This window comes from Camelus ferus, chromosome 16, assembly GCF_009834535.1.
Source record: "Camelus ferus isolate YT-003-E chromosome 16, BCGSAC_Cfer_1.0, whole genome shotgun sequence".
NCBI lineage: Eukaryota > Metazoa > Chordata > Mammalia > Artiodactyla > Camelidae > Camelus > Camelus ferus.
The window spans coordinates 1,118,981-1,139,008 of NC_045711.1; the positions used below are offsets into that span (position 1 = coordinate 1,118,981).

Sequence of the window (20,028 nt, forward strand, 5' to 3'; positions counted from 1 at the left end):
GTCCCATTTACCTTGTCACCGTCTTCCCCCATATTTATATGTGTGCACATTACATGTTTTGGAACCATCTGAGACTGAAGTGGGGGACATTATCCCCCCTTTATCACTATATACCTCTGCAGATATTTTCTGAGGACAAGAATGTCCTCTTATGTAAGCTCAGTACAGTGATCAAAATTAGGACATTTATCATTGATAAAAGACTGTTATCTAATCGACCTTATTCAGATTTCATCCATTGTCCCAGTACTGTCCTTTCATGCATTTTCTTCTTCTGGTCTGTGATCTGACCCAGGGTCAGTCATTGTATTCACTTGTCACATCTCTTTGAGGTCCTTTAATCTGGAAGAGTGGCTGGGCCTTGACATTTCTGAAGAGAACAGGCCTGTTAGTTTTTTTTCTTCAGTTTTTCAGCTTTATTAAGTAGAATTGTTACAGTCTGACTGCACATATACAATATATTGCATGTAAATACATATACACAATATACTGCACGTAATTTAAAAATTTACATATAGGTACTATTCATTGTTTCTAAGAATGCTCAGAGCTTTGGCTTTTTAAACTTACATAGTTATCAAAGGAATAAAGCCAACCACAAAAATAAGAATTAATTCAAAAAGATACATACACCCCACTATTAACAGCAGCATTATTTATAATTGCCAAGACATGGAAGCATCATAAGGGCACATCAATAGATGAATGGATTAAAAAAGATGCAGTGTATATATGTAGTGGAATACAACTCACCCATAAGAAAGAAGAATATTTTACCATTTACAGCAGGCCTGTTATTTTGTAGAATAATGTCAGTTTGCATGTGTCTACTGTCCCCCGGTTGGATTCAGATGAGGCACCTATGACAGAAATCTGTAGGTAGAGATCTGAGAATCACTCACATAAGAGAGAAAGCAGACTTGAGAAGAGGTGGTGTTCATGAGAGGGACATGTGAGAGAGGACATGTTTGAACCCATGGCATAGGGGACTCCAAGGGGTTGTGGAGGTGGCCAAGGGCTGGGGGCTGTTCTGGTGTCAGAAGGAAGGTGGCTGGTGGCTGGTGGCTTCTCCAGTGGATCATTAGGAAATGGGGTGACCTCTCAAAGCCAGAGCTGGTTTAGCGAGTGTAAGTTCAGTACATCCTGTCATTTCTGGGATTCACCTGTGTCATGAATACAGCAAATGTGACCCTGTAGATGAAGGGGGTTTTGCACCTGTTGAGTTGAAAACGTGTCTGGTTTGGGCCTGTTCCGAGGAGACTTGGAACCCTAGAGGGCAGGGGCTCTGCTCTGGTCATCCCCATGTCTCCAGTGCTCAGCTCAGGGTCCAGCATGGAGCAAGGGCCTGGGAGTGTTTGTTGAGTGAATGCATGACTGAGGAGGGAGTTTCCCTGCACGTCCTCCCCCACAGTCCACTGAAACTGGATGGGCAAGGGGGGTGGCTTACTCTTTGGGGGACTGATGTGAAGCTGTTTTTTTCCTAGGCCTTGGACGTGTGGGCCACCGGGGTCACACTGTACTGCTTCGTCTATGGGAAGGTAAGTGCTGGGTGGGCTGGCGGACTGGGACAGGCCACACCCCTGGCACCAGGGGCTGGGCCAGCTGAGCCAGGATGATGACAGGTGCAGGCCCTGCCTTTGTGTCCTTAAGTAAAGTGATTTTTTAAAGAGCCCATGGGGCTGGGTATGACTCAGTGGTAGAGCTCATGCTTAGCATGCAGGAGGTCCTGGTTTCAATCCCCAGTACCTCCATTTATTTATAAATAAGTAAATAAACCTAATTACCCACCCCCCACCCCTTCAAAAAAAATAGAAATGAAAGAGCCCAGCCAGCTCAGAGAAGAGCGAGGAGGAAGGGGCTTTTCTGCTTTTCTCTGGGCCCCTGGGTGGGGGATTCACATGCAGGAGTCCTGGGGCAGCAGGACATCCCAAGGGAGCTGTAGATAGTGGTGTGGCCACCACTCCACCAAAGTGTTCCCCATCCTTCTGTCCTTGGTTGCCATTCATTCATTCACACATTCACTCACTCGTTCATGCATTTAACAGATTGTCCTTGGGTCAGGCCAGACACCCAGCCTTGACGTGGCTGAGTCCCCGTCCACAGGTGCTCCCACTCCAGGGACCGCACCGAGAGCCAGGAGGGATTCTCAGGGAGCGTATTTCCAAACCTTAGGCCCTGGCAGTGCAGGCCTTGCTGTGAGTGGCTGTCCTGCTGGCGGGTACACCCAGCTTCCTAGTCCCAACCGTGACTTATTCGTTCAGTCCATGTTTGTTGAGCGTCTCCCATGTGCCAGGCCCTGAACAAGTTACATGGGGCACCCCTCATCTCACAGGGAGCCCAGAGCTGCCCCAAGGGAGTCGCAGCGCTGGGCCCCCATCCGTCATCTCTCCCCACCGCAGTGCCCGTTCATTGATGACTATATCCTGGCCCTGCACCGCAAGATCAAGAATGAGGTCGTCGTGTTCCCAGAGGAGTGAGTTGTCCACCACAGGGCCCCGCCCACCCCCAGGGAGGCATGCCTGAGTTTTAGCAGAGCTTTTGTCCTTTTGGGGGAGCCCACCCTAGCCTGCAGATCTGGAGGTGGAGATGCTGCTCCCTGGGAGGGGGCCCCTGAGCAGATGGAGGGGTGGGACTGTGAGCGGGGTCTCTGAGACATTTGGGTTGGATCTCATTGTGCAGAGGGGAACTCTGAGGCCGGGAGTGAGGCAGGGATGGCCTCAGGCCACACGTGCACCCTATCCCTTCCCTGAAGGACTCCAGGAGATCAGTGGCATCAATCCCATGCAGACCCTGCACCCACAGGGAAACTCCACCTTCCCCACGTGGGTGAAGGAGTTTCAAGATGCCAGTGCCCTCCCCCATTTCACAGATGGAAGAGTGGAGGCTCAATGGGTCTGGGATGTGAAGCCACTCCCCCTCCCCGCCCCTTCCTTGGTGACTGAGGTCTCTGAGCCTAGACGGGCTGTTTGGAGAGGTGTTCCCACTCATCCATGATTCTTCTGATTGTGATGCCGGCTACCACGGCAGTCAGCCTGAGCCCCCCACCCAGTGCTTCATTCTTCACAGCTCTTTTGCCATCTGCTCCAAGTGCCCGGGGCAGGTCAGAAACCAACCTGGAAGTTGCCGGCCCCCTCATGCCCACTTCTTGTCTGGTCCCCAAGCCCTGTTGAGTCCACCTCTTATATTTCTCTTGGTTCCATCGCCCCCTGCGGCCCTGGTGCCCCCTGCCTAGTTCAGGGCTCAGCTCTGTCCAGCCAACTCCTCTCTGGCCTCCCAGCTGCCAGTGTCCCTCCAATACAGCCACCACAATCAGGTCAGGAGGACCCTGATAAAGCACAACAGATCTCACCGTATCCCCTGCTTTAAGTTTTTCCAAGGCTTCCCAAAGACTGCAAGAAGAGGCATGCCCTGGCCCATGCATTCAAGGACCCTTCTGTCTTGCCACCTGCTCATCTGCCAGGTGGCTCCATTGTCCCTGCCGCCCCACCCTGCCCAGCTCACATCACTCCTCTCCCCCATAGCACTAGCTTCCTAGCGTCTGTCCCTTTCCTCTGATTGCCTGTCTCCTTCCCTCCAGCTGTAGCCCCTGCCAGGGATATCCTCCCCAACCTAGGCGTTTTAAAAGGGATTAAGTATCTAGGTCAGCAGAGGGAGCCAAGGTGACAGTCCCAAGATGGGGTTCCTTCTCCCAAGAGTGTAAGTAGCAGTGACGCCTGAAGTTTGGGCACAGGCCGTGGAGGCCGGTGTGAGGCTGAGTCCTGCTCCCGTCCCCACCCTGAGTCCCAGCCCTGCCCTAGCTCTTCTGGGCAGGATATGGGGTTTGGTTTCCTCCTCGGTCAAATGAGAATCGTCCCCAGCCACCTGCCGGATGGAAGAGAGATTGGGATGGCCAGTGGGGGTGAAGGCCTCGGGGTCCCATAAAGCGACTCTTCTCACATTATCCTCACCATCCCTGCCCCCCAGGGGGTGTCCAGCACCCATGGGACTCCGTTTGTGTTTGTGGCCTCTGCCCACTGAGGGAGACTACTTTCCATCCTATTCAGGAGAGAAGGGTAGCCACATACTTGTTGTGAAACTCTCCTTCTCCTTGGTACCTTGGGTGTCCCTTCTCTCTGAAGGGTTGGCGGTGTCTCTGTCCTGTTGGGTGCTAATCAGGGAAGCCTGGAGCAGAGTAGAGTGGAGAGGTGGGAAGGAAAGGGACCTCAACTGCCTCTCCTTTGTCTCTTTCCACTTCTTTAGGCCAAAGGTCAGCGAAGAGCTGAAGGACCTGATTCTGAAGATGCTAGACAAGAACCCTGAGACGAGAATTGGGGTGCCGGACATCAAGGTTGGGCTGGGCTGGGCCACAGAAAACAGGCCTCAGTTTCCCCTTTGGGGGAGCATCACACCAGGGACATGGGCATGTTAGGTTTGGGTTTGGGGTTTATGTGCTTTGGGACCCTCAAGGGATCCTGCTGGTGGAATGCCCAGGCCCCGTGCTGGCTGGCATCTGTCTGCCTGTGGCCCTGACCTTCCTCAACCACCTTCTGCTCCACAGTTACACCCCTGGGTGACCAAAAATGGGGAGGAGCCCCTTCCCTCAGAGGAGGAGCACTGCAGCGTGGTGGAGGTGACCGAGGAGGAGGTCAAGAACTCAGTCAAGCTCATCCCCAGCTGGACCACAGTGGTAAGAGGGTGGGGTGGAAGGCGCTGAGGCCTAGAAGGGTCAGAGGTTGGGGGGCTTGTGGCTGCCACCTGAGACTTGCTCTGTGCTGGGCCCTGGTGGGACAGAGGGCTGCCTGGTCGGCCAGTCCTGATGCTGGGCCCCTGAGGCCACTGTTCCACTGGAGGCTATGGCAGGAATGAAGTCACGTTCCTCAGCCTTGTGGTGGGGAGACCAGAGGCGTGGGGAGGACAGTGAATGATTTAAATACGCTGCCCTTGCTGCATGTCAACATTCACCTCGACCAGAGAAGCATTTCCTTCCTTCCTTCCTTCCTTTCTTCCTTCTGAACATTTATGGAAATTCTGCTGTTCTCCAGGCACTGGACAAGGTGCCAAGGACCTGACAGGGGAAAAGGCCTAGGATGCCTTTGAATTGGAGAAGTGGTCCCAGCCCCTGCATGTCAGTCGTGCATCACCTGTGTCCTCCCTCCACTCTCCTCTCACAGTTTAGCTTTTCTCGTTTTCCTCTGGACATCTTCCACGTTAACAGCTGGAAGTTATTCACATAGCCCTTAATGGCCCTCTGGGTTTTCTGGGGGGGTCACTGACAGCCATGGCCTGCCCTGCACTGAGGTTTCATGGCGAGTTGGGGTGAGCGCATGGCCAGGAGAGCGAGCTGGGGCCCGTGCCAGGGGTGGGGTCTGGCCCTGGCCTGTGCGTCCACGCCTCCCTGCTGGGTTCAGGCCCAGCTCGGGCCAGCTGGCTAAAGTCCCTGTGCTCTACAGAGCTCCCGGGCTCTGTGGAGTCCCTGGAATTGTCAGCCCCGGCAGGGTCCCTACTGCCACTTCCCTGGTCTCATCCATCATCTCGCTCCTAAACCACTGGAATCCCCTCCTAGGCTGTCTCCACGCTTCCACCCTTGCCCTCCCTACAGTCAGTGCTCAACTCAGCAGCCCGGGTGGTCCAGTGACCTGATGATGTCACTTCTTAGCTCAGATCCCACTTACTCAGGCTCCCATGTCACTCAGAGGAAGAGCCATAGCCCTGACTGCCTGCCAGACCCTGCATGAGCTGCCTGTCCCCATTTCCCTGCCGACCTCCCCTCCTCCCTCTGTTCACCCAGTGTCAGCTGCTGCCCCAGTACCTTTGAATATCCCTTCCCTCCGCCTGGGATGCTCCTGCCCAGATATCCACAGGGCTGCTTCCTCACTTCCTCCAGTTCTTGACTCCAGAGTCACCTTCTCAGTGAGAAGTGACCTTCCCAGGCCTCTGATCTAAAATTCCAACCTCCTCTGTCGTTCCTTATCGACCTTCTTTTTCTCCTAAGTTTTATTTTTTTCTCCACTTTATTTTTTTCTCCTGAGTCCTTACCACTAACTAACGTATTATATATTTTACTGATTTGTCTTATTTATTGTCTGTCCCTGCAATTAGAATATAAGCTCCATGAAGGCAAGAAGTTTTCCCTCAGTGTGGTCCCGGTGCCTAGAATAGTGTCTGGCATATGCAGGTGCTCAATAAATATTTGTTGATGGAAGAAAGGAGGGAAGGAAGGCAAGAAAGAAGGAAGGAACAAGTAAAGCATCTCTGGCGCTATGCGTGCGTGTGTGCGTGTGTTTGTGTGTGCGCGTGCGTGCATGCGTGTGTGTGTGTGAGAGAGAGAGAGAGTTTGTGTGCCTGTGGGCAGGGGGATGGAGCTGTCCTTGTGGCAGGAGGAAGGACAAAGCCAGGGCATAACCGCCTGTCCCCTTTGGACATCCCATTGGGCCACTGCTGCAGCTCCTCTCTGGCTGCCTGGGACCACCTCTCTTCCACTCCATCCTTCCAGCGTACCAGAAGGCATTTCCTAATTGCACTCCCCAGGCCTTCAGCCTGGCTGTCCAGACCCTTCCTGGTCTGCTCCTGGCCTCTGTGCTTCCCACGCACCAGATGCACCGGCTCCTCACCATCCCGGAATCCGCCCTCCACCACCCCTGCTCCAAGCTCTTGCCATTCCTTCTGCTTGGAGTGCTCTTCCTTTGTCTGCCTGTGCAAAGGGCCCACTCAGCTGCGCCCCCACCAGCCTGGGAGTCAGAGTGGAGACCGCCTGTGTGTCTGGGAACCTGGGAGCCTGTGTTCCTCACCTGACATGTCCTTCCCAGATTCTGGTTAAGTCCATGCTGAGAAAGCGTTCCTTTGGGAACCCATTTGAGCCCCAGGCGCGGAGGGAAGTGCGCTCCATGTCTGCTCCGGGAAACTTACTGTCGTAAGTACTGGGGGGCTGAGGCCTACAGCATGCTCCCCGGGGTGGGGTGGGGGCACATCCCCAGTCTCACTGTCATCACGCTAAGCCTGGAGCCTGGGGACTTGGCCAGGCCTCGGAGCAGGAGCAGGGCCGTCTCTGTTCTCAGCCCACGGCAGCCTCCTTGAGGTTGACAGACAGGCCTCAGGTCTGTTCCTTGTAGAAGGCTGGCACATCTGTGGAGGGGGGAACACTTCTGCTGCCTCTTCCTGGCTTGGGGGAGTGTTCACTGCTCTCTTAGTGGCCGATGCTTCCCCCAGCCATCGCTGAGGCCGTGAGCGCAGTCAGCACTTTGTAAATGCTCATCCAGCGAGTAAGCCCGGGCAGGCTGGCTGCCGGGGCCAGGGAAGAGGAACCCCCATTGCTGGCGGCTCCCCACTGTGAACCAGGCATGCGCATTCACCACCTCCCAGGAGAGGGCAGAAAAGCGGTTTCCCAGCCTCATACCCAGCATTTCCACCTTCTTTCCTCGAAATAAAAAGTCAACGAGGCCTGCTGGAGCTGGTGCACAGACCTGCGGAGAGAAAAGAGTGAGGGGGTCCTGGATCAGAATGTGGCCCTAGGACTTGGATTGCCTTCCTCTAGTCCATGAAGGGGGCTGGGGGGAGGTGCTGTACCTCCTAGTCTGCTGGGTAGAGGAGCCACATTCCCCAGAGAGGGGAGCGCTGGCCACCATCCAGGTACCTTGGCCTCTCAGGAAGGAGCAGATTCACTTGTGCCGTCCAGGGGCCCGGATACTGGTTTCATTTGTGTGTGAGCATCCTCTTGTAAGTGGGCTCCTTAAGAAGTATTGCATCCCTGGAGGAGGGTAGAGCTCAGTGGTAGAGTGCATGCCTACCATGCATGAGGTCCTGGGTTCAATCCCCAGTACCTCTACTAAAAAAAATAAATGAATGTATCTAATTACCTACCCCCCTGAAAAAAAAAAAGAAAGAAAGAAAAAACAAAGAAGTATCGCAGCCCATCGTGGTGGACACGCTGGTGTCTGCTCCCTGCCAGAGGCTGGCTGCACTCAGGAAGGTCCAATGACCAACCTCTTGCCTTCCTCTTGACAAATTCCCTGGCTGAAGTGGGGTGAAGGGTGGGGCCTGGGAGAGGCCTTGACAGTCCGGAGCTTACTTCCTCTTCTCTGTCACTTCCCTAAAGTGGCCAGGCCCTGGGGGAGGGGGTTCCCAGGGCTCTTCTAGGTCTGCAAACCAAGATACTGAAACTGGACTTGGTGTAGGGGACCACATTATTTTGCATCCAAATGGAGCCACTTTTGAGAGTGAAAGAGGAAGCTATTAACTAATTAGACCAGGACAAAGGCAGAACCAGGATTTTGAGGAGCAAACCTGGACAGTGCCTGTGGCTCAGTGCCCTCTAGCGGTGGGACAGGCCAGTCACAGGCTAAGGACACATCCAGCACCTAGTCCATGCTGGACACAGGGCTGGGGGCCAAGAGTCCAACTGCGCAAGGCAATCGTTGTCCTTTTATGGACATGTTAATGGGGAGACAGGTCAGTTTCTTCATTTGGACTGTGACAGAATTGAGCTGAATAGTTTCCAGCTATAACATTCTATAATTCTGTGACTCAAGTTTCATTTTGGAAAGCAGGTTTTACCTCATCAGAGCCCCAACATTGGTCCTTGATAGACTTTTATGCCTTGGATAATTGTTGAAACTCTACAGCAGAGTTAAATGGGATTGATCCTTTTTAAGTTATCAAAAGCCATTCATTGATCATGTTAAAAAGAAAGGTCTAAGGGGGAAAAATCAGATACAAGACTATTGGATATGCAGATAGGTACACTTTGTCCTGTGAACAAAGAAAGGAAATGCAAAACTGAAGCTCCTCTACCCAAGACCCTGGGGGCTGATCCAGGCCAACAGGGAAGACCTGTGATCTGGCTGGTCCTTGAGGATGCAGGGAACTCAGCTCGGGAAGGTCAGATCGGGAAAGGCTCTGGAAGCCAGGCTGGGAAGTCTTTGTCTCCGGGCAATAGGGAGCTGTGGAGGGTTGTGGGCAGAGGGCTGAGACCAGGGGTGGGGAAACTAGCAAGGGGCCACAAGGCAGGGGGGCGAGACTGAGGGGAGCTTGGGGAAGTGAGTGAGGGGGGATTTGAGAGATGTGGATACAGAATGCCTGTGGGTAAGTGTGAGAGTGTCTTCATGCATGCATGTTCTGACCCCTGAGGTCCCTCTACCCCTGGTGTCCCCTGAACAGGAAAGACGGGTGTGGCGAAGGAGGTAAGAGCCCGGAGCTCCCTGGCGTCCAAGAAGACGAGGCTGCGTCCTGAGCCCCTGCATGCACCCAGGGCCGCCCGGCAGCACGCTCATCCTGCGCCTCCAAAGGCCCACTGCCTTCATGCCAACAGCCGCCCCTGCAGGCAGGGGGCTGGGGACTGTGGCTCCTCTCCTGGCCCCCCTCCCCCGTCGTGCTGCATGACCTCCGCGTGTGCGTTCCAGGGACAGGATTGGAATGTGTGTCATCTGGGGTTTGGGGGGCAGGGGTCCCACAAAAGGGGTCTCCTTATCCTGGCTCTCCCTGGTGGGACCCATCGTATGGGGAAGCTGGGTGACCGTGGTGCCTTAGGAACCCCACCTGGCTGGTTGGCAAGGTCCCGGGGCGGAAGGCAGGAAACCAAGATGGCAGGTGGAAGCCTGGTTTACCACCACTGCAGAGACCTCCGCTCGCTCAGGGGCCGGGTGGGCGTGGTTCAGCTGCCACACGCACATGGAGGGGTGTACCCTGTCCCCCTCGGGATGCTGCCAGAGCTCTTACCTACTGAGAACACTGACGTGGAGGCTCTGAGCCCTTGGTGGGTGTTCCTGGGCCTCACTGGGCCTGGGGCCAGCATTGGAGAATCCAGATTCCATTTTTGTTATCTTTTACTTTTGTCTATAACTTGGTGCGGGAGCTGGATGCCACACTCTGCTTGGAAACATGTAACAAGCTTTTCTTCAGCTTTGGGTGGTTCCCAGAGCACCCACCATGATCTTGGCAGCCAAGTAGACTGGACTCACCTTCCTGGATTGTGTTTCACGCTTGACATTGTCCGGAGAATGGGCTAAGTTGAGGGTCTGAGCAGAGGCCTGAACCAGGAACACTACCCTTCCCAGCCCACCTCCCTCCCTCCTGCGTGGCTCCCCAAAGCTATGGCTGCAGAAGACACGAGGGGCTGACATCCACCGAGGGCCCTGAACTCAAAGGGCTGTGGCCTTGCAGATGCTGAAGTAACTGGAATCCAACCTCTGATCCGAGCTGGCCTCCCCATCTGGCCCTGGAAGCTGCCCTCACATTCCAGTGATGAAGGACCAACTGCCCAGGTTGGAGTTTGCACTAGAGGCGGGACCCTGGTGGGGCATGCACGCTGGCAAGTGGCCTTGGAGAGGATGGGCCTTCCGCCACTGCCTCACCCCAGGACAGTCACCATTCCGCCTGGTTGGAGCTGGAGCAGACCTCTCTGTGTGATCAGTGGCTGGCTGGCTGGCTTGGCTTTGATGGACCAAATGCTCAAAAGACTGACACCCTCCAAAGGAAAGTAGAGCAGGAATCAGATACCTGCCCTGAAATCATGGGCCAAACAAGGGATTTCAGTCCCCTGCATGAGGTTGCCATTTCAGGAGCACTTTGTCGAGAAGGAGAGGAGGCGGGGCTGGAGGAATGCTGCGTCCCGAGTCTCTGTGCCTGTGGGTGTACGTCGCGCCTCCACGCACATACCCCGTGCGTGCCCATCTGCAGCACACAGCATGTCTTGCACTGGCACATGCATCTGTAATATAGTTTCTATGTCTATTTAAGGCTCTGAGCAGAACGTGGCCCGTTGTCACTGGGTCCACATTTCTCCCTGCTCCTCTGCACTAATGCATTGTAACCCAGGGCTTAAACAATAATTCGGAACTGTTCTTAGCACTTTTATAGAGTTCATGGGAGACCATTCATCCATCAGCATGTTTTCCTGGAGCATCTCCATGCTGGAGCTTGGAGAGTGGGGGTTTCAGGGACCCCCCTGCCCCTCACAGAGCCCAAAGGTGGGCCCAGCTTCATGGCCCGTGTTGGAGCGCCAGTGGGGTGGCTCACTCCATGGCTGAGGGTTTTGGTTGGTATCATTGTTTCTGAAGGTAGCACAAGGGATGGACAAACTCCGTAAGAGTGTTTTAAAAATTAACTTCCCAGGAAGTGAATTAAAAACAATAAAAGCCCTTTCTTGAGTTTAAAAAAAAAAAAGACAACTTGGTATGGACATTTTCTGCATCTGGGTATGTTCTTTCTCAACAGCTGGCTTTGCTGGCTTTTCCACAGGGGTCTGAGTAGGACCATAGTGACAGAGCTCTGGGGGTGGGTAGGGGGAAGAAGGTTTTGTCTGGAGGGTGAGGGGCTACAGTCCAGGATGTGGCTCAGTCTCCTGGGTAGGTCCTGTGGCCCCTCTTTGGGAAGAACAGGGTGGGAGCCAATGGGTTGTCTAGGAGGGCATCTCGCCTGTTTTGCAGGGGCCCAGGGAGGCTGAGGTCTGGTCCTTGGGGGCCCACGCCACTCCTCATGGGGCAGAAGCCCAAGTGGAGACTCACAGGAGTCCCTGTGATGCAGGCCCACTGTCCTCCCAGTGTCCCCTTAGCCTTCAGCACTAGTACTTGGCATTTTGGACCCACAGCTCCCCGATTATTGGAGGGCCCTCCATGGCCATGATGAAAAGAGCCATCTTTGAGGTCAGATGGCCTTCAGCTTGAATCCAGGCTTTGCCTTTTACCAGCTGTGTGCCCTTGGCGAATCATCAGAGGAGTCTCAGCTTCTTTCTGGTATAGTACAGGTAGTATCAGCACCTCTTCATGGGGTTCTTGTGCCAAGCATCTGACACAGTGCTTGGTACATAGTACTCACCAAGTGAGACCCTTAGGGAAAAAAAGCCAAAGAACTTTCTGCCCCTGGGGCTGCCTTAGAAACCACTATCTCAGCACATCCTGTATGACTGGTATTTGCTCATTTATGGAGCTTCTCGCCCGGTGAAACCAGGGACCAACCAGAAGGAGATCAAGCCAGAGGCTGTCCCTCTTGGTGATCAGTTTTTCCCATGTGAGAAATGGAGACCTAAGCTGTTCCTGCCTGGTTCCTGGTCATCCTGCAACGGTCCCAAGAGGGCTGCACCAAGCCCTCTGCAGGAAGGGTGCTGGTGGCCAGGCAGAAGTTCCCCAAATACTAAGACCAATAAGCAATCTTGTTCACACTCTTGCCGCCCCTCAATTTTGGCCACTTCCTCGTTGGTCTCCAGTCTTGGGCCTCAGCACTCCAGTCCATCCTGTTACAACCTGCCAGAGTGATCTGTGGGCCCCCACCTGACCATGTCCGTGCCTCTCAGGACCCTTCCATGCTCCCTGCAGTGCTCAGCCATTGCCATCAGCCCCGCAGGCCTCCCCAGATGCTCTCCTGACCCATGTTCCACCCACCCACTTTCCAGGGTAGGCCTTCCCCCATCCCTGCCTCTGCTTGTCAATGTCGACTGCACCCTCCAGGGTCTATTCTGCAGACAGAAAAACCCCCAGGCTGGTTCAGTCCAGGCATTGGTCACCCAACGCTGGGCCTGGGTCTGGCAGTCCAGATCGTCATGTGTAAGAGCTTAGAATAGGACCACAGTACATGATGTCATTTCCCCACCAGGATGACCACTCTACGAGGCACACTAAGGTGGGGGAAACTGAGGCTCAGAGTCACAGAACAAGTTAGGGGATAGCCAGGCTAGAGCCCAGGTCTCCTGCCCACCCACTCCATCCGGGTCTTCCCACATCAGCTGCCAGGAAAACCAAGAGCCCTACGCATGGGGAAGGAGATCTGGGAAAATCAGAGATGGAGGTTGCACTTCCAGACCTAACCACACGGGGGAGCTGAGCCCAGGCCAGGGTGTCCAGCTGTAGCTGGGGTAGTGGGGCGGAGGCAGTCCAGGGTTTGCCCTAAGAGGTCCTGGTTCCTCACAGACAATGCCTTTGGGCTCTGGATCCCACAAGCACTTGGCCTGGTCTCTACCCGCCCCCAACTCCTATCATCCTGTATGGTCTTAGCCTGAGGGAGAGGAGAGAGGGCTGGTCAGAGCCACTGAGGGTTCCAGTTTTCCCAGGGAGACACCGAGCCACATACTTTGCCCCATACGAACACCTCACAGGTTATGGAGTCACACATACACAAAGGCAGGCCAGCACATCCTCCCCTCGGGCAAACAAGCAGGCCTCTCTATGGGACTGCCTCCTGGGCCACTGTAATTCCACGAGAGAGGCCAGGGGGGCACGTAGTGGGTGGGACTGGTCCCTGGGGGTTAACTGAGACCCAGGAGGAGACCAGGAGGGGCTGGGAGGAGCCCATCCTCTGTCTCACCTGCAGAACAAAGCCTTGGCCCACTCCCTGGACCGCTGCAGCCTCCTGATAGACTAAGTGTCTGTGGCTCCAATGACCATCTCCTGCCCCTAGTCCCTTCCTGGGCACACATAGACCTGGCTTTGCCCTCCGGGGTCTCAGACACATCCATTTCTCTAGCCAGGATGACCCAGGGAATAAAATCTGGGTCCTCTCACTCTCCAGGGCAGCTGCCAGTCCCTACCCAGGTCAGACTGGCCAGTTTGTCATTAGTCCAGCTTTGTGGTGAGCTTTCCTTCCCTCCCTTCTGCCTAGGCCCCCACCATCTCCAAGTCACCTCTTCCAGGAAGCCTTCCCCGATTCACAGCCCCAGAGGCACCCTTGGCATGTGGTCTGGTGCCTGGTCCATCTCTGATAGGACTGGAAACAGGGCCCAGGAATTGCAGCCTGGCCCACTGGCTGAGTCACTTTCACAACTTGTGTCTGCCCGCTCACTGATCCGCCACGATGAAGGGGGGCTCACTTTGTCCCATCCCCAGCAGGACCATCACTGCTTGTCCTAGTGACAGTGATTGGCTGATGCTCTCTGCATTGAGAGCCCTTTGACCCCTCGGTCGTCTTGTCTCCCTAAGACCTGCCCCCCGCCCATGGCCAAGGCACAGGTCCACACTGAAGGAATGAAACGGGAACAATGTGGAACCACAACATGGAAAGGGGCTGATTAAACATCACCCTTGGTCTCCCCCAAAGTCCAGGGGACCAGCCCTAAGGCGCTGGAGCTGTCGAAGGAGAGGATCCCCATGCCCTCAGGCGCTCTCTCCTTCCAGGTAATCTGTGCCAATCTCCACTCACCTCCCTGGGAAATGTACCCCAAAGCTGAGAGAGGACTCCCAGCAGTGGTCTGCCCCCCTCCCACTCCCAATTCAGTCTAAACAGCAGTTGTCAGTCTGGCTACATGCTAGAATCTCCTCCTGAGCTTTTAAAAACTCACCCACCCTTAAAGATTCTGATTTGATTGGTCTAGGATGTAGTCTGGGTGTCAGGTTTTTTTGTTTTGATTTTTTTTTAAAACAACTTTATGTTTTGGAACAGTTTTAGGTTGACAAAAACTGAGTAGAAAGTACCGGTTCCCATACACCCTCCCTCATCCCCCTCTCCTGCCCCAAAACTTCCTGTTAGTAACATCTTGCCTTCCTGTGGTACATTTGTTACCACCAGTGAAATAATGATACATTATTGTTAACTAAAGTCCACAGTTTACTCTTTGTATTGTACATTCTGTGAGTTTTGACAAATGTATGTCATGTATTCACCATAATAGTTTTATGCAGAATAGTTTCACTGCTAGTAGGGCCTCTGAGAACCTAGGATCCCAACTTCTCCCTCCTCAGATAGGAAGACAGGCCCAGAAAAGGGCTAGAACTAACCCAAGGTAACCCAGGGAGGAACGTGCAAAATCAGGACTCAAAGCAAAAACAGACCAGAGGGGCCCTCTGGAAACCCAGAGATCAATCCCCCTCTCCCAACCAAGAGCTTGTTAGAAATGTCTGCAAGAAACCATGCTCAGAAGTCTCCAGTTGAATGAGCCCTCGGGAGACAGGAAATTAGGGTTCAAGCTCTGGCCTCCCTACCCTCTTGGAGTCTCAATTTTGTGGTATGTAAAATGGGCCAATTATTGAGAGACTTGAAAGACACAAAGGTTGTCATGGCAAGTGTGTTTTAAATCTGTGGATTTGCCCAGAGGTGACAGACCAAGGCTCATTCTGGGCTCTGGAGCCAGACTGGCTGGGCTTGTATCTGGGTTTTATCCCTTAAATAGCCTGTCACCTTGGGTCAATGTAAACGCCTCAGCTTCCTCATATGTGAAATGGGGGTAGTAATAATACATAGGATTGTTGTAAGGATTCAAGCGCTTGTAACGGTCACTGGTAGGTAATGATCAATCAGTAAAATTAACTTTTATTACAGGTTTACGGCTTCAGGTGTAGCTATTTTCTAAGCCCAGACTGCAGCGAACTGCTCCAGGCCCCGCCCCCAGCAGGCCCCGCCCCTGTTCCCTCTCGGTCCCGCCTCCTCTTCACCAGAACCGGCTCCAGCCGTCCCGGGTTCCTCCCACCATCAGGGGCGTAGGCGCTGAAGAGGGCCTCTAGCCGCAGCAGGCGACGCTCTAGGTAGTGGCGGCGGCTGCTCGGTGGCCAGTGGCAGCGGCGCTCTAGCCGGCTGTGTGCGGGGCGGGCTCTTAGTGGTGCGGCCGGCGGGCGGCGATGGCGGCCGTACGGGGCCTTCGAGTGTCGGTGAAGGCGGAGGCCCCGGCGGGGTCGGCCCTGGGGCCCCTGTCGCCTGAAGCGGAGTCCGGTTTGGACCGTAGCGAGCCGGAGCCCATGGAGGTGGAGGAGGGCGAGCTGGAGATCGTGCCGGTGCGGCGCTCACTGAAAGAACTGATCCCGGTACGGGCGGGGGCGGGGGCGAGGAGGAGGTCGCGGAGCGAGTGTCCGGAGCCGGAGCGGGCCAGAAGGGGAGGCGGCCGGGGCTGGGGTCCCAGCCGGGAGAAGTCCGGCGAAGGGAGAAGGGGGCGAGGCGCCAGGCTTGAGCAGAGACGGGGAACGAGAGAAAGGACGCCCGGGCGCCCGGAAATCCGGGTGTTGAGGGGGCTGGAGGGAGGTGGGGGAGAGCTGGAGGGTAGTTGAGGACACCCCCTTCGCTGCCCCTCGGAGCCAGTCTGTGCAAGCGGATGGCTGAGGAGGGAATGGGATTATCTGGGGGCTTGAGATAAAGGGGAAGCCCCGGGCGGGAATACGACCCGGAGCGGCCCAGAATCAACTGTCGGATGGCACCGGCATCCTGGTCTCCTTTGGGTCCTGCTCCGGTAGAACTGGTGTATGTTAAACGCAGCACTCGCGGTTTCCCTTGGAAGGGCTGGCCTTGTCAGCTGCAGAAACTCAGTGTTTCTGTTGTGACTTGAGGGTCATCTTGTCCCCGCGCAGCTCCACTGCAACACCGTGGCCTCAGCAGCTGACCCTTAATGAAAGCAAAGCAGCTTGAACCGGCAATGGTCCTTGGTCCGTCTTTTATCACAGTGGGGATGGTGAGAGGTGTTTTGCTCGTGGTTTGGGGGTCCTGTGTCCGGTTCTTAGGGCTGATCTCAGGCCTGCATGGCTTCTCTCATGTACTTAATTTCTCACCTAACAAGAACTTCTTTTTAACACACGCCTGCAAATCATGCTTTTAAACTGAAATTATGGGAAAAGGTAAAGGTAGGGGCACAAAAGATAGCAAATGATAATGATTCTGTCAACAACAGTTAAGATAGTGGCATTCTACCATTTACTATGTTACATCGTTTAAATATCACCGCACTTGGGAGGTAGATGTCCCTCCATTCATTCTGTTCAGCATGTGCTTTGTGCCAGACACAGTCCTAGGCGCTTGATCAAGATCAAAGTCAAACTCCCTCCTTGCTGTTTTTGTTCCACTTGAGGGACACAAGTAAACAAATAAGTTCGGATAGTGGTGAGTGCTCTGACGGGAATAAAACGCATTAATGGGGTAGGAGTGTGCGGAGGACAGGGAGGGAGTGCAGAGCAGGAAGCAGAATGGGATAGGATCGGTCAGGAAAGTGACATTTGAGCTGAACCCTAGGTGACAGAAAGGATCCAGCCGTGTGCAGACTTGGAAGAGAGTGTTTCCAGCAGGGGCAACAGTAAGCACAAAGACTCTTGAGATGGGAACAAGATTGTTTTGTTGGAGAAAGTGGGAGAGCAGTAAAAGAGGTCAGAAAGGCAGGCAGAGACCACGGAGGAAACCTAGGCCCATAGAGGCCAAAGGAATTGTACAGTATCATGTAGTCAGTGATGTCACAGCTGCGATTTGAGTCCCCAGGCTTCCAAATCCCATCCTGTTTTCATTGCACTGTGCTGTGTTTCCCCCAGGAGGTCTAGGTGAGTCTGGACTTCCTGCAGTGTGGTGAAGACTTACGCTCCATCTGGTGACCTGGCACAATGAATTTGTCCCATCTGGGTGGGGAAGATAAGTGTGCCTCGTCTTGAATGTTTTTCCTGAAAGCCTTGAGATTTTCATTTATATGGGTGACGTCGTAGATGGAATTACTTTAGCTTTTGGACAGGCTCTGATCTGGAAAAGACTTCTCATTAGAGTGGTGTGTTGCTACCCCAGAGTCACTGGGACAGGCTTCCTCATTATAAGGGGTTGTCAGGGGCAGGGAAGGATTGCTGAAAAGAACGACTCTCCAGAAGGAATCGGTTGTCGGCTTGTCGTTTATCACGAGTATTTCCTCAGTTACTTGTTAGCGTTTCTCACCCACCCTCTTCGTGTTAGGACACAAGCAGAAGATACGAAAACAAGGCTGGCAGCTTCATCACTGGAATCGATGTCACCTCCAAGGTGAGACAGACCTTGATTTCCTTATTCATTTTGAGAAGTGGGTGAACTTAATGAACTTGGTCCCTAGGACTTGTAGAACAGCACTTACTCTTCACCTTCTTTTTCCTTTGGTTGCTGGAGTGAAATTTTTTTTTAATTTAAATTTTGTAATACACAGTGATGCCTTCACACATCCTGAAAACATCCAGGCAGCATTTGTGTGTTCTCAAATCCATGGGAAGATAAAATCACTCTCCCTCAATGCCTGTCCTTAACCATGTCCAAGAAGTTCTACACTGGGAGTGCTTTTTCATGCTGTCCATTCTTTAAAAATATGTAAACTATTTCCACTCTAAATGAAGCAAAACAGAAAAGTGCCTGGCACATTAGTAGTCCCTTAGTAAAATGTCTTTATTCCTCACTGGCTGCTGGCCTAGAAAAATAGGATTTCCTGATTATGTGGCTAAACTTTGAAGGTCAAGTCAACTAAATTATTTTCCGTACCTGGGAGTATTGCCTTTTATCTAGTTAGTGCTTTAACTAGATTACCAGCTTCTTCGTAACTCCTCACAGAACCAGGCATATCATTTTCCTTATTATAAACAGAAGTACTTATTTGTTGCTTTAATTGGTGATATCCAGCTAAAACCTCTCTTCTGATTTTAGTGTGTACAATTAAGTTTGGAACAGAGCTTGAATGGTAATTCTGAATAAATAATACTGTATTACTACTGTATTGGATGTATAAAAGCAAAAATAAAATTAAGTATGTCATGCTTACCTTTTTGTATTTTATCTGGGTCTCAACCTGTCTCAGATTGCTTGAAGGCCAGAAGAAAGAACTGATCATCTATTTTGACAAAATAGAATAAAGTGAAGATGTTTTCTTATTGTAATTGAAAAAGAAGTATATTGTACTATTCTTAATCCTACGCAGTTTACCATTATGTGAAACATACGCGGGGGAAAGTGTGGCAGCCCAGAATTGGTACTTCGGTCGTTACTAAAGGAAGGCTACAAAGATTAGTTGTTTCCACTGGGAAGACTTCAGTGAAGAAAATTAGCATAACTATTGGGAAATAACAGAAGTGTTGCTGCTTTACCAATCCCCACAAGCTTTCTGTAGTCAGACCTTCAATTAGCGTGGCAAAGTCAATATACAATTAGTGAAGGTTCCTAAGAGCTATCAGAAACCCACAGTAGGACCTGGATTTATTTTAGCTCTTGGGGAAAAAAAAACTTAGGAAGCTGATTATTTTGTTTTTCAGCAAAGCATCAATGCTTCTTGTCACTTCAAGACGAAAACTGGCAATTCCATGGACACAAGTTTAGAATAGAGGGAGTTTCTTTGCTTCAGTGTTATTTTTAAACGCAGAAAAAGCTTTAGGGACTGGACTGCTCAGGCAGACATAATGTGATAGGTGTGATTACCATGCACACAGACGATGTGAAATGAGGGTGGTGGTGGGGCTTCTAGAAATAGTACTGAGATCACAAAGATCTGCCCCCTTACTTGCGGAAGTGCCTTTAGCAAACCTTGTAACTTTTTTGTGCCTCAGTCTCTGCACCTGGAAAATTGAGATGTTAAGATGCTTTAGGTGTAATTTGTTTGCATGATTGCTAATAATAAATGAAATGTCAGAGAACTAAAGCATTATTCATTACTCATTAGATCAAGAAATATTCATTGAATTCCTACTGTGCCCCAGGTACAGTGATAAGCATTGAATCATCATGGAGATTATTACAGTTATAACCCTAATAGTGTACACCCTCCTAGTCATTGACTGTGAATATCCAATTCTCTGCAAAAATTATTGAAGGCACAGTATTGCTTATTTCTTCTGAGTTATTTTAGGCTTGTCACTAATGCATCATTTTGTGTTTGTGATTTAACTTTCCTCCTCCATGTTTTACTTCTTTGGCTTTTTCTGTACCTTCTAGGAAGCAATTGAAAAGAAAGAACAGAGAGCCAAGCGCTTCCATTTTCGATCAGAAGTAAATATTGCCCAAAGAAATGTCGCCTTGGACCGAGACATGATGAAGAAAGGTACAGGGTGTTTGGGGAGAATTTTTCCACATTCTTCCAGAGAATGACTTTTCCCTGCTGTGGCCTCATGCTTCTGGTCTTGCCTTGCCTGTCCAGTCCTCATCCAAATATTCCCAAAGGAAGGAACTTGTGAGGTCTCCATTTCTGCGGTGACCTATTTAAAGTTGAGCTGTTAGCTGTGTCTCAGATGTTAGAGCTGGAAAAAAGGGGATTGTCATGTCTGAGGAGCCCCAGAGAACGTCACCTAGTTGGTGGCAGAGCTGAGATTAGAACATACTTTTGAGGACTCTTTCTCATTTTCTGCTTTTATGATAAAAGTGTTACCTTTTCTTTGCCTTTAAATGTGGTGG

At 52.3% G+C, this 20,028-nt stretch overlaps 2 protein-coding genes, 1 long non-coding RNA gene and 1 other non-coding gene across 7 annotated transcripts in view; 3 read left to right on the forward strand and 1 right to left on the reverse strand.

Moving 5' to 3' along the window:
• The window catches only part of CAMKK1 (calcium/calmodulin dependent protein kinase kinase 1), a 27,264-nt gene extending 16,128 nt beyond the window's left edge, over positions 1 to 11,136 (forward strand). Inside the window, exons 11-16 of the mRNA XM_032497984.1 lie at positions 1,485 to 1,538; positions 2,400 to 2,473; positions 4,240 to 4,327; positions 4,538 to 4,666; positions 6,786 to 6,889; positions 9,133 to 11,136. Of these exons, the coding sequence (XP_032353875.1) occupies positions 1,485 to 1,538; positions 2,400 to 2,473; positions 4,240 to 4,327; positions 4,538 to 4,666; positions 6,786 to 6,889; positions 9,133 to 9,205 (522 nt within the window). The 3' untranslated portion in view covers positions 9,206 to 11,136. The remainder of the gene's footprint in view (positions 1 to 1,484; positions 1,539 to 2,399; positions 2,474 to 4,239; positions 4,328 to 4,537; positions 4,667 to 6,785; positions 6,890 to 9,132) is intronic.
• The window catches only part of LOC116669158, a 14,422-nt gene extending 2,058 nt beyond the window's left edge, over positions 1 to 12,364 (reverse strand). Inside the window, exons 1-2 of the long non-coding RNA XR_004326522.1 lie at positions 12,351 to 12,364; positions 5,369 to 5,370 (exon numbers count right to left, since the gene is read on the reverse strand). This is a non-coding gene — a long non-coding RNA (uncharacterized LOC116669158). The remainder of the gene's footprint in view (positions 1 to 5,368; positions 5,371 to 12,350) is intronic.
• Positions 7,730 to 7,801, forward strand: TRNAG-ACC. Its single transcript has one exon. It is a non-coding gene; the product is annotated as a tRNA-Gly (tRNA).
• Positions 12,365 to 15,448: 3,084 nt separating the features above from the next.
• NCBP3 (nuclear cap binding subunit 3) overlaps positions 15,449 to 20,028 on the forward strand; it is a 33,274-nt gene continuing 28,694 nt past the window's right edge. For 2 of the 4 annotated variants that reach the window (XR_004326499.1, XR_004326498.1), the window contains exons 1-3: positions 15,449 to 15,695; positions 17,584 to 17,649; positions 19,573 to 19,678. Coding sequence is in view for 2 of the 4 variants with exons in the window: in XM_032497982.1 (XP_032353873.1) it covers positions 15,513 to 15,695; positions 17,584 to 17,649; positions 19,573 to 19,678 (355 nt within the window). In the remaining 2 variants the exon portion in view is untranslated. The remainder of the gene's footprint in view (positions 15,696 to 17,583; positions 17,650 to 19,572; positions 19,679 to 20,028) is intronic. The other 2 variants (XM_032497982.1, XM_032497983.1) reach the window with 2 other exon arrangements.